We start from the raw sequence: 12,991 nt of genomic DNA, 5'->3' as shown, positions 1-12,991 counted from the left end.
TCATTGTGTTGCGGATAGTTGGGAGTTCTACTGTACATTGTTGTGAAGTTGGATACACTTCTGTGTTGTTCTTGTGTGAGTTGGAAAAGAATCCCTTGAGAGTTATCTTTTCCTTTAACAACAGGTTGGTGTGTAATCCCTATTGTACTATGGAGTCTTGGTTGTAGGCGGCTCCACGTAGTTCATAAATAAACCAGCCCTCATGGATAATAAGATTTATTTACACCACACACAGTTTTAGTACACCTTTGCATGTGAGATAGGTTACACTGATTACACCAACAAGACACAAACAGGCGTGATGCTCATGCTCACTCCACGCAGCCGAATAACCTAGTTTAGCAAGCTATACCCTGATGCAATGTTGCATCGTGCACAAGGGTGCGTTCTGTATGTGGGGCGAGTTCATTCTTCCTGGACGGGCAAAACGAACTCTTCGTCCTGATCGTGTTGTGTACTTTCTGGGTGGTGATGACGCATCTAAGTCAGGTGTAAAAGAAGTGCAAGGTTGACTGAATGAAATGGGGGTAGCAGATGTGTCAGGTGTGTTGGTGCGGGTAGGAACAGCAAGGTTTGTTTCTATGTATGCACGTTTCACATGGTCTGTACTCACTACTACTTCCTTGTTTCCGATCATTAGCGTCAAAGTCTTCTCATTACGGCTGACTACAGGGTAAGGACCAGAGTATGGGAGTTGCAAGGGAGGCTTCGCATGATCAACTCTCAGGAAAACATGGGAGGCAGTTGCCAAGTCTTTGAAGACGAATACTTTCTCTTGACTATGGCGGGAGGCAGGAACAGGTCTTAGTTCGGCCATTACCTTCCTTAGGTGATTTACAAAATCAGAAGGGTCAAGTGGAGTAGGAGAACTGGGCGAAGAAGTAACCATTTCTCCAGGGAGGCGTAGAGGCTCCCCAAAAACTAGTTCGGCGGGGGAAGCTTTCAGATCTTCCTTTAGAACCGCACGCATGCCAAGTAACACTAGGGGTAAGGCTTTTATCCATGTTGCACTGTGACACAAGGGTGCATTCTGTATGTGGGGCGAGTTCATTCTTCCTGATGCCGCCACAGTACAATTTCTAACACAAACAAAAGAACTGTTAGATACACACTTTGCCAATAAACTTGCATAGTTCTATTAGATTACGGTAAAGACAATCAGTACTTCAGGCAATAAGTAGGGAATATTATCCTTTGAACTCCTTCCAAATACAAAGAAGTGAACCCCTTTTATTGGCAGAGTGTAGATAAACTACAGTTTCCCCTATGATAATGCACTCCTCCCATTTGGCTGTGGTTGTACTCAGCAACTTACAAATATTCAGCTGATCACCTTTTGTATTAGGAAGTGTACACATAGTAGACCATTCTTTCGTGCTTCATGTATTACTTCTCTACATGCTATGCTTGCAGTGTATGCTTAAGGTAGGGCTGTTAAATGGAATGTTGATTTCTCACTCCTTCTTCTGTAGTTAAAGGATCCCTGCTGTGAGAAACCTGATTGCCTTCCACCCAAGGAGGTCCCACCAATGGAAGAGAACTGGGATCATCTTGTAGGCAAGGTAAAGTTTCTTTATGCTATGATTTTGTGTTGTGTGTTCAACTTTTAAGGTACAAGGTGATTTTTTAAAGTAGTAACTTTTCTTTTGAAAGTAATACAACATTTAGAAAAAATGTATTTTCTTTGGATTCTACACATCTTAAACAGCTTCTCCACATTATTAAGGCATTTGTGAAAATGGGTACCAATTTTTGTACACCATCATAGAACACCACTGCCTGTGATGAAAGTCATATCAGTTCTCCTTTGAGATCATTATCATCAAAATACTTGCCACCAAGGAACTACTTCATCTTAAGGAAAATAAATCATTTGATACCAAATCAGGGCTATAGGGCGAACATGCCATTGTTCCCAACCAAATTATGTGATGAGGTCCTTGAATTTACGGTAATTGGCTGTGTTAGGCATAGATATCAAGGATAATTAAATAAAAAACCATCTATTCAATACTTTCCACGTTTAATGTGGTTATTATCCACATGATTTTATGTAGACTTATTTGGTCAGGTACATGTTTCACCCATTATTTTGGGCATCTTCAGCCTGTAAACAACCTTTAGGTCAAGGTTTGGGACCTTTTTAACTAATATAAACATACTAATATATACACTATATACAACATATACATTATATACAAACATAAGTCAATACAGTAAAGTTTTTTGGTCCTAATCTATTTAATATGGAAAATGTCCAAAACTAAAATGGATCTTCTTTTCGGTGAAGAGGATTGCAAATCGGGGTTTATGTGACCCCTATATCATATTAAGTACTTGACGTATCGTGTCACCAGTACTTGACGTATCGTGTCACCAGACACGATACGTCAAGTACTTAATATGATATAGGGGTCACATAAACCCCGATTTGCAATCCTCTTCACCGAAAAGAAGATCCATTTTAGTTTTGGACATTTTCCATATTAAATAGATTAGGACCAAAAAACTTTACTGTATTGACTTATGTTTGTATATAATGTATATGTTGTATATAGTGTATATATTAGTATGTTTATATTAGTTAAAAAGGTCCCAAACCTTGACCTAAAGGTTGTTTACAGGCTGAAGATGCCCAAAATAATGGGTGAAACATGTACCTGACCAAATAAGTCTACATAAAATCATGTAGATAATAACCACATTAAACGTGGAAAGTATTGAATAGGTGGTTTTTTATTTAATTATCCTTGATATCTATGCCTAACGTCATCTTCAATACGGAACAATAATGAGAGTTGTTACTTGTAAATTGGCTGTGTGTCGATCAACATTGTCATGAAGCAAGATGATTCCACAGGAAAACATCCCATGCTTTTTGTTCTGAATCAGTTCTTTTTTTTTTTTTTTTTTTTTTTACAATTTGCTTTACATCGCACCGACAGATAGGTCTTATGGCGATGATGAGGCAGGAAAAGACAGGAGTGTGAAGGAAGCAGCTGTGGCCTTAATTAAGGTACAGCCCCAGCATCTGCCTGGTGTAAAAATGGGAAACCACAGAAAACCACCTTCAGGGCTGCCGACAGTGGGATTCAAAACTGTTTCAAATGTTAAATGAAGGTCATGAACATGTACATGATGTCTCATGTAACGACCAACTGTCAGATTAGAGTACAGTGGAACCTCGATTATCCGTTCCCGGGAAATACGTTTTCCCGGAATATGCGTTCAAATTACGTGGTCCCGCGAGCATCGTAATTAAATCACGTTGTAAAAGTCCCGCATTATCCGTTCCTCGAAGAAACGATTTCCCGGATCAACCGTCCAGAAATTCCAGTCCCATCAACGCTAAATCCTCGATCAATCGTTTTTTAATAAACTGTATCTCACGAAAGGACGGCTATGGCATATTTATAGATCTTGGCGTTAACGCCCCGTCACTGCGATAATTAAAGCAAGTACTGTACCCGTACTGGAAAAGCGATCGGCGGTGAACTTGCATAAGGGACCACCTTATCATCGCATTCGGGTGGTATTGTTTAGAGAATCTCGGAAAATCATAAAGCAGAAAGTGGCCACAACAATAATTGCAAGGAGACACGGCGCATTCGACAGCTCTGCTTGAAGACGGAACGAGTTTCGTCGAATGTTCGCACTTATAAAACGTCCATATTATGTCCACGGTTAGATGTTTATGTTTTTACATTTTTTTCGTTCGTACTGCCGAAGAGGTTTTCGGCACTTTGCTCAGGGCACTGCAGAGTAACTGGGCTTTCAGGCAGGAATCGAAACTGCTCCTTCTTAAAACAAATTCAGTATTTTTGATATTATCCTACATGATTATGTTAGCGAGACCAAAACAGATGTTGCACCTTACATAAAAAATTAAAAAAAGAAAGCCATGGGAGGTTTTGGGATTGCCTATTACTGTAAGACTGGAAATTTTACGTTTTCGTGTTAAAATACCAAAAAACCGCAGTCGTTTTATTTGCGCACGTTACATTTTAAATGGTTGGTATCATTTCAAACTCGTACTGACATGTGCAGCGAGCGCGCTTTACAGATGACCTCAAGGTCACGAATAACCGTAATTTCTGAAGTTTTGATATTTCTTTTATCTTTCCAATTTGATTGGATTTGTGACGCGCAGAATTGAATATAATGCATTCGAGAACTTTTAAGAATTGATACTTACATTTGAAACCATGTTTTCGAGTTCAACATAACCTTTAAAAAGTCGATGTAGACCTAATTTGCGCGGTACGAGATTTTCAGAAACTGACTACGAACAGTATACCGGGGACCAAATTACAATGAAAGATTAAGAAATGAACGGGTTTCGCTATCATTTTGGGTGCTTTTGTATCTAATGTGCTTTATTTTATTAGATGAGAGAATTAAAAACTACTTGTGGTCGATTGTCGTTTGGCTTGGCGTTATTAGAATTTTCGAAGAGTTTGGCTAGGCTAATCAAAGTTGCTGAACTGAAAGTTGTTTTCACGGGAAACTGACGAAGATTCCCCTGTAAAACTGAATATAAAGTCTCGAGATTTTGAACTCGCGTATCGGTAATTAATGCGGTTTCGCGGTCTAACATGCCCGCCTCCCATCCAGAGGGGCCGGGTTCGATTGCGACAAGGTCAGGCAATTTTACCTGGATATAAGTGTGATTCCAGGTCCACTCAGCCTACGTGATTACCTTTAATTGTGCAGCTATCTAATGGTGAGATGGCGACCCCGATCTACAGAGCGAGGAATATCGGCCGAGGGGATTCGTCGCACTGACCATGTGCACCTCGTAATCTGCAGGCCTTCGGGCTGAACAGCGGTCGCTTGGCAGGCAAAGTCCCACTGGGGCTGTAGTTTGGTTTGGTTTGGTTTAGGAGTTTTTGTAAGATTATAATTATACATATTTCATTTTTGTGATGTTTAGCCAAATTGTTGATGGTTTTCATTCATTCCCGGATGTTCCGTTTTCCCGTGTTGTACGTTTTATTTTCATGGTCCCTCGAAAAACGGAGAATCGAGGTTTCACTGTAGTTTGAGTGCAAGTGTAATTATCTTTCTTGGAGGCTTGACCTATCTGGTCAACATGGGATAGCAGGCTCCGCTCGGGGCCATCATCAGTGTGTTAGAACCTCTGTGCTAAGTGGGATAGAGTGGTTAGTTATATGCTTACCCACCTTTCTCCAGGAATTAACGTGGTATTCATTTTTGGTATAGGAGTAACCATAAAGGAAAATCCTTGCATACTTGAATACAATAAATACGTAAAAGTCATAAACAGGGTATTCCTACTATGCTGTGAAAAAAAAAAAAAGACTGTTAAATGGAGCCACAAATCATACTGCTTTGAACGGTATCACACCTAGTGAGTAAGTGTTCCGAGGTTTAGGTCGACACCTTGAATACTATCCCCCGAATGCAAACTCACTGCTACGCAACCCTAACCGCATGGCCAACTCGCTCGGTATGTGTTCTGAATCACACAATACAAATTTTGTAGCTTCGCATAGTAGCCATCTTTGTTGATAGTTCCATTCCAATGCAAGAATTCAACAAGCAAAATTCCCTGTCGGTCCCAGAAAACTGTGCTCATGATCTTCCGGGTGAAATAATCTGTTTGAATTTCTTCTTTACTGATATTGAATGACTCCACTCCAAGGTTTGCTGCTTTTGATGTAGGATAACCATGTCTCATCTCCTGTAATGATGTGATTTAACACATTTTCACCTTCCTTGGTATACTATGTGAAAAAGGCCAATGCACTGCCATTTGTTTGGTCTTGTGTTATCAAGTGAGCTGTTTTGCCATCCATTGTGCATGCAATTTGTGAAATCATATGCAATCTGTGAAGGGAATATAATTTCAAGAATATACATGCCATTCAGAGCTCAAACAAAAATGGCTCAATGTCGCTCCTAGAGATGCATTTGAACCCAATTTTGAGTGTAGAAGTTATTACGCGAGCAGAATTTTGTTAAATCTAATTTTTTTGCTCTGAGCTGAAAGTAAAAGAATCAAAGAATGTTTTTCCCTACTGTATTTAAAAAATGATCCTGCATAAAAAAAAAAACTCCTAAAACAATCCTGGGAAGGAGAACAGTTGTAAAATGCAATTTGAACTGTGGAAAAAAAAAAAAGAGGAAGTTACAATAGATTATGAAACATGAAAATACAGCTAACTTCTTGGGAGATAGTGGGTTTGAACCCCACTATCAGCAGCCCTAAAAATTGTTTTCTGTGTTTTTTTTTTTCTAAGTTGCTTTACGCTGCATCGACACAGATAGGTCTTATGGCGACAATGGGACAGGAAAGGGCTGGAAGTAGGAAGGAATCGGCCGTGGCCTTATTTAAGGTACAGCCCCAGCATTTTCTAGTTGTGAAAATGGGAAACCACAGAATACCATTTTCAGGGCTGCTGACAGTGGGGTTCGAATCTAATATCTTCCGAATGCTGGATACTGGCCGCACTTAAGCGGCTGCAGCTCTCAAGCTCGGTTTCCCCATTTTCACACCAGGAAAATGCGGCTGTACCTTAATTATGGCCATAGTCACTTTCGTTCCACTCCTAGCCCTTCCCTATCCCTTCGTCACTATAAGACCTATATGTGTCAGTGCAACGTAAAAAAAGAAGAAAATGTGAACGGTATATAGTTAAAGAGAATAATGACATATTCTATTATGTTTACCATAATTTACAAGTAATTGCCATTTATCTAAATTTCAGGTCTTGGATTTATTACTAAGGAACAAGCATCAATGATAAACATGGGAGGTTTTAGAGTATAACAGGTGGAAAAGGACTGTATAAATTGTGCTCTCTGCTGATGAGCAAGAGTAAAACGAGTTTCCCACTGAGAGATTTAGTTTATATGAGAGAGGCTTCAGATAAATTGTGTTATAGTGTGGATAATGAAAATTTTCCAATTTGTGTGGGAAGCTACAAAGTTTGTGTCCCGTAAGGTAAAATAACTATTTGAACATGTTAAGTACCTAAATGGAAAATCTTAAGTTGGAAGATATCAAGAATTTAATTTTCCTGCACCAGCTGCAAAGATAGTGAGGGACATCAATGCAGTGCTTTGAGCCAAGCCGTAGGGGATGTATGGGGTTTTGGCTAAAGTGGTGTGGTGTTACAAACATAGCAGATGGCAATGATGTATCTTTATTAAGCTTTGTCAGTCTGATAACGTTAGCTTGTCATCAAAGGAGGGATAATTATAAAGTTGATCCGTTTTACACAAGTATCAACCCTAAAATTTACCATTATAAATTCTATTACAAAAAAAGAGATAGTAGTTCCATTTATAGGCATACAGTTATGGTTTTTACCTCCACTGAGGTTTGAGACAACTGTTTCTTTCCTAGTTTTTTACTCTCAATTTGTGTATGCATTCATAAACTAAACACATAAATCTTCCTCTTCAAGGTGAAGTACGATCCAGAGAGGCAATCAGAACTGAAACCTGTACTGCGTGCACCCCAAGGGAAAACTAAGACTGAAAGGAAGAAGTTCCGCCAAGAAGAAAGAATGAGGTACAATTTATTAGCCAATGGGTTTCGTACAACGGCCTAGGAAACAGTGCTCCTGCTGTCAAAACACTGGAGTTTGTGTATGTTATTAAATGTAGATTACTCAATCCAAACTAGAAAGGAAATATGTTTAAACAAGTATCTTTACAAATTTATATTCAATTTAATACTTCTTTAAGTTGTATGCTCCCAGGATGTCATTTCCTTGTAAGATTGTAATACTTATGATTCAGAATACTTTACATTGTGTAACAGATTTTTTAAATATGTGAACAAGTAAGAAATGTTTACAGTCATGCTTAAGAAATGTTTACAATTTTAATACATTGAATACAGTGAATAAATTACTTTAACATGATACCACATAACTTTTCAATGATGATTTCATTTACTTAACTATTAGTTTCCTACAGGATTGTTACTTGTATTCAACCTTTCTGGAACTGTATTGTGGAGTACTGTGAGCCTTAGAAACTGAAAATTTTCCAGATGATAAGAGAAAATGCAGGACCGGGAAAGCTACTACAGTCACACTGAAAAGTTCTACATTATTATGTAATTTTTGGCCTTACAATACTGTCTTCGTACATCCTCTGAAAATCCAATCCCAGAATGAAAAATAACACCATGCCCTGTTTAAAATATTTATTGAATCCCTAGCTCCAGACCAATTGTTGATGGGTTGGTTCTTGTACAACTATAGCGGAAATGCCATTTAGAGAAAGTGAATGACAGTACAAGAGCCAGAGCACATATCAGTTAAAGAATAAAACTAACAGGAACAAAATTTATATACAGTACATATAAAAAATAGATGGAGGGCTGTGATTTACCGTATAGGTACATGTGGATGAAGTTAAGATCGAATCTATCTTCCACCGACGAATGCTGCATTCGAAAGTTTGGAACTATGTCTTTCATGTGTACTCTATATCAAACCATGCTTACACGATTAAGTTACTGCACAGTATATTACATTCCCTGTTACGGTATATGGGGAAGGACGGAAATAAAGCAGAAATTTGACAATATGATTAATTTAACAAGTATATTTAGGATGGAAGGTGCAGCAAATTAATGCATGTTATAGACCATGGGGTGTGGATCACAATGTCACAAGTTTCAGGTCTGTAGCTGGCACAGTTATGCTATAATATTGCAATGAAATCAGTGATGTAAAGGGTTAATGGCTTGAAATACAAGACAATAGTGTGTGTAAACACCTAGTAACAAGTTTCAGAACAAATGGTTATTTGTCCTGTACCTCAATGCATTTAGCAGCAAGAACAGTAAAATTTATTACTTGAATGGCAGCAAAGAACCTGTGATAATGCAGCTACGATGAAGCAAACTGTGCACAAGGTCAGCAGCCTCATTGGGAGGGGAGGAGCAACCTGTGACATAATGTTTACAAGACTAGTGTGTTGTTAGTGAACATACAACACTTAGCCATAGCACAGTTCACACTGAGGGAATATTTAGACATGATCTTAACTTATGGCAAAGTAGGACAGAATGCTCATGCAGCTGCAGAGATGTCCACTGAATTATTTCCACAAAGAAGGACGATCAATTAGTCACCAATGAACTGAATTTAGGGTTGCGGCCCAGGTGGCAGATAGCCTACTGACCGTTTTTTTAAACGATTTCAAAGAAGCACTTGATTTCATCCCTTCCAGTGGGAGGTTGTCTATCCTAGTCCATAGTCGATAACTTTTCTTGTTTCTTCCAATGAGAGGTTTTCTAGCCTGGTCCACAGTCTGACCTCTCTAGATCAACAGCATCACTTCATTCTTATCTCTTCTAGTGAGAGGTTGTCTTGTAGCAGCTATACAAAGAACATCTGACACTGAAAATGTCATGCCCAGGTTTGAAGCTGGTGGGTCTAGATGTGATCTTCATGCAGAGGACCGTCGCAGGAGTACTTGCCAAATCACAGCAGTGGTGGGGACTGTTGCATTGGACCGTCCTACAAACATTATGGGAAGACCAGTAACATCCATACCATCTGCAGCATGCTCTGCACCTATCGGAGAAAGATTATGCACCGTGCATGGCCATCTGTGAATGAGTCCATCGTTAACCTGAAGAATTTGTAAATCGTATTCTGTTCACAGATGAGGCCTTGTTTACAAGGAGTGGCATCTTCAATTTTCACGCCATACATGTGTGGTTGGAGAACAATCCCCATGCTTTGGTTTTCCATTAATGTTTGGACAGGGATGTTGGGAGAGATTATCATAGCTGATGATGATGATGCTTATTTAAAGGGGCCTAAAATCTAGGTCATCAGCCCCTAATGTTACAAAAACGAGATGAAATGTAATGACAATTTAGAATTCTAAAATTCTTCCACTGACCAGAATTCAAAACTTGATTTACAAAAATAAATGGATGAATATGAACATAAAATAACCAGTGGATCCAACTCCCAACATTAAAAGTTAAAAATAATTCCAAAATTTATCCACTGACTAGAATTCAAAAAGACGATGATGAACAATGATTATGAACATAAAACAATCAGTGGATCTGACCTGCAATGCTCCACCTTCCCAGAAACTGACTTGAAACAATAGTATATACTGACCAACAAGATGCTTTTTGTCTAAAGGGGTCCCAAATCCAGATCAACGGCTCCTCATAATGGTACTTATTGCTAGTAAAGTAGAACCATGGTATTTCTCAGGTAGCAGTACTCATCACAAGTAGACTCACGGTGTTCCTTACATTGTGGTACTAATCACAGGAACCTGTACTATCCTGTGGCATTCCTCACATAGTGGGTACTAATCACAGGAAACACAGACCCACGGTGTCGCTCATATAGTGGTACTCATCCCAGACCTGTGGTGTTCCTTGAAATGCAGACCCATGATCTACACAACTAGATGCTGAAACATCCCAGCAAGTATAGCCTCTTTTTATCTCCTTGGGGTGTTCCAACCTAACCTGGACAGAGGGGAGCCTCCGTCATAGGGGCGGATACTATACACCGGTATTGTAAACCTATAGTGATGCACCCACAGACCCATGGTATTCCTCACATATTAGTACTAATCGCAAGAAAAGTCTACTCCTGGTGTTCCTCGCGTGATGATACTAATCACAGATGATCTCATGGTTCAAAATTCAACATCCCTTGGTCACCCCTTTTCGTTGCCTCTTATGACAGGCAGGGGATAGTGAGGGTGTATTCTTGGTCTGCGTTCCCCACCCACAGAGCAGTTGTGTGTTTGGTCCACAAGAGCTATTTTATTTCACTCAAGTCCGCCGGCAAGCCGGTTAGGACCTACCTACCCACCATCTGGGACACACCACATGGGAGTTCCTCTGCTACGGCAGCGTAGTAGGTTTGTGGCATTATCAGAGGACCTGTGGTATTACATCATACCGAGTGGCAGATTTTATCAAATCAAACTATTTAAAAAATTATTATTATAAATTGATGAAAATTGTTCAGAAAAGTAGAAAGATTCTGCACTGCCCTTGCTCCTTAGGCAGGTAAGGAGAGAGGACGCACCACTGAGCACTTCACTAAAATACAGGTTGTTCACAATCTCCGAGGACGATGTTTGAAACTTACGAAAAGCCATGTCTCCACCAACGATCATGCTCAGTTGGAAAGCCAGCATTTCTAGCTTAACCAGACAATGTACAGCAGACCTTTTTGCAGAGCTAGCATGTCAATCTTATCCCACTCCTCCTGACAGGCTTTCTCCAGAGGCCATTGATAGTGTGTGGACGTCTATTTCCCGAGGCCTTTTTTTTAGGAGGTCCAAATGCATAGAAGTCCATGGGTGACCCATCGGGTGCCTTAAGTGGAATGTAAGTAAAAGGAATTGCACAGATTCCAGTTTCCATCTCCATTCTCTGTAAGAACAGATGAGTCGAACGAGAGGTGTGGCTGGATGCTTTATCTTGATGTACCCATACCTGATTTTTTGCCCTCCGATACAGTGTTGGGATATCTGTGTTGTAAATGGGTGTTAAAATCTCTTGCTGATAATACACATAGTTCACCTTCACATTATTAGTGACATGGCAAATGGTTAACTTGTTACTGTAGCAGCATCCAACGATTATTATGAAACCCCTCAGAAAACTTTCCTAGCATTCTTCAGACAATGTTTGATTTTTTTCTTTATTTCTTTTTTTGTCTTTAGGACGGCAGTAAATCAAACAGGTTTTTTTACAATCACTAAGGTACACATATGCTTCATCTAATGTCACCACATTTTTCCATCTGTCCCGTCAGATAGCCCTCGTACAGTTTTTTTGCATTAGTGCGACGTTCCAAAATATGATGAGGCAACAGCTTGTGAACTAGGCGCTTATGGCGCTTTTCTAATTGCAGGTCCTTGTTGATTATGGTGTAAACTATTGAAACGGACATCCCAACTTATATGTGCTAATCCTTGGGGGGGGGGGGGGGGGCTGGATTACCAATTGAGACAAGGGCCTTCATGTACCTAAGCACTTCCGGTACCTTTCTTATTCAATACAGCACTTATCCCATTCTTTGCCGTCAAGCATTCACACTTCTTGTACATTCCTTGGATTGCAGAACAGATATATTTAGCATCAGAAAAGGCTGTTGTGTAGCCCTCCCAGTAATGGTCAATCCTCTTCGGCATTGTTGCAGCTAATGTCAAAAAACTTACACAGGCGTTCTCAGTACTGACACGAATCAACACTCCGTGTTTTGACGTGCTCAAGTTGATAACAGCGCCACCAACAGCCCTCAAACTCATCATCAGAGATCCTGAACGACCTTCTGCAAGTTATAACTGTCAAGTATTAAAGATTATAAACAGAATTTAAACAAAAACAAAACAGTTTCTGGAAGGCACTCTACCACTACTGCTAGAGGATGTTCTACTCCACACCTGACAGCACATGTGATTCCAACACGATGCAGCACCCTGACACATTACCAACGCAGTGCACTACCACAAGGATGGCACCTATCTGCAGAGATGGATAGGGTGTTGGGACCCTATCAGCTAGTCAGCAAGAAGCCCCGATCTCAACCCCTTAGATTACTTCTTTTGGGGGTACATGAAATTTGAAGTGTATCCTAGAGAAGTGGAAACCCTGAAAGAGCTCTGGGAATGTGCCTTGGAAGCTGCTCCGAACATTAGTCAAAACTATGAGATACCAAGGTAGGTTCAAGACAATTTTCTCCAAAGCTGACAAGCATGTATTACTGCCAACAGTGGACATTTCAAGCACCTGCTATAACAATGTGCACCATTTTCCACAACCAGTCTGGTCGAGTGTATTACTTTCTAAAAGATACACAAATGCTTTGCCGTTGTGTTCTAATTTTTTCCTATTAAAAGGATACACTATGTTTAGAGTTTTATGTTACCTTTACTTTTGTAATCATAAGCTACAGAACGTCCATTTTTATGTGGAATCCGACCCATAGAATGTGACATTTCCTTTTGT

The 12,991-nt window shown here is 39.8% G+C and overlaps 1 protein-coding gene across 2 annotated transcripts in view; it reads left to right on the top strand.

The window, feature by feature from the left end:
- The window catches only part of LOC136877004 (gametocyte-specific factor 1 homolog), a 61,463-nt gene extending 52,969 nt beyond the window's left edge, over positions 1-8,494 (top strand). The window contains exons 4-5 of one of the 2 annotated variants that reach the window (XM_067150793.2): positions 1,473-1,562; positions 7,434-8,494. In XM_067150793.2, coding sequence (XP_067006894.1) covers positions 1,473-1,562; positions 7,434-7,580 — 237 coding nt within the window. In that variant the 3' untranslated portion in view covers positions 7,581-8,494. The remainder of the gene's footprint in view (positions 1-1,472; positions 1,563-7,433) is intronic. The other variant, XM_067150792.2, reaches the window with a different exon arrangement.
- The last annotated feature ends 4,497 nt before the right edge of the window (positions 8,495-12,991 follow it).

The sequence above is a fragment of the Anabrus simplex genome, chromosome 7, assembly GCF_040414725.1.
Source record: "Anabrus simplex isolate iqAnaSimp1 chromosome 7, ASM4041472v1, whole genome shotgun sequence".
NCBI lineage: Eukaryota > Metazoa > Arthropoda > Insecta > Orthoptera > Tettigoniidae > Anabrus > Anabrus simplex.
The sequence above is the reverse complement of the archived record's forward strand: the minus strand, read 5'-3'. Positions and strand labels throughout refer to the sequence as shown.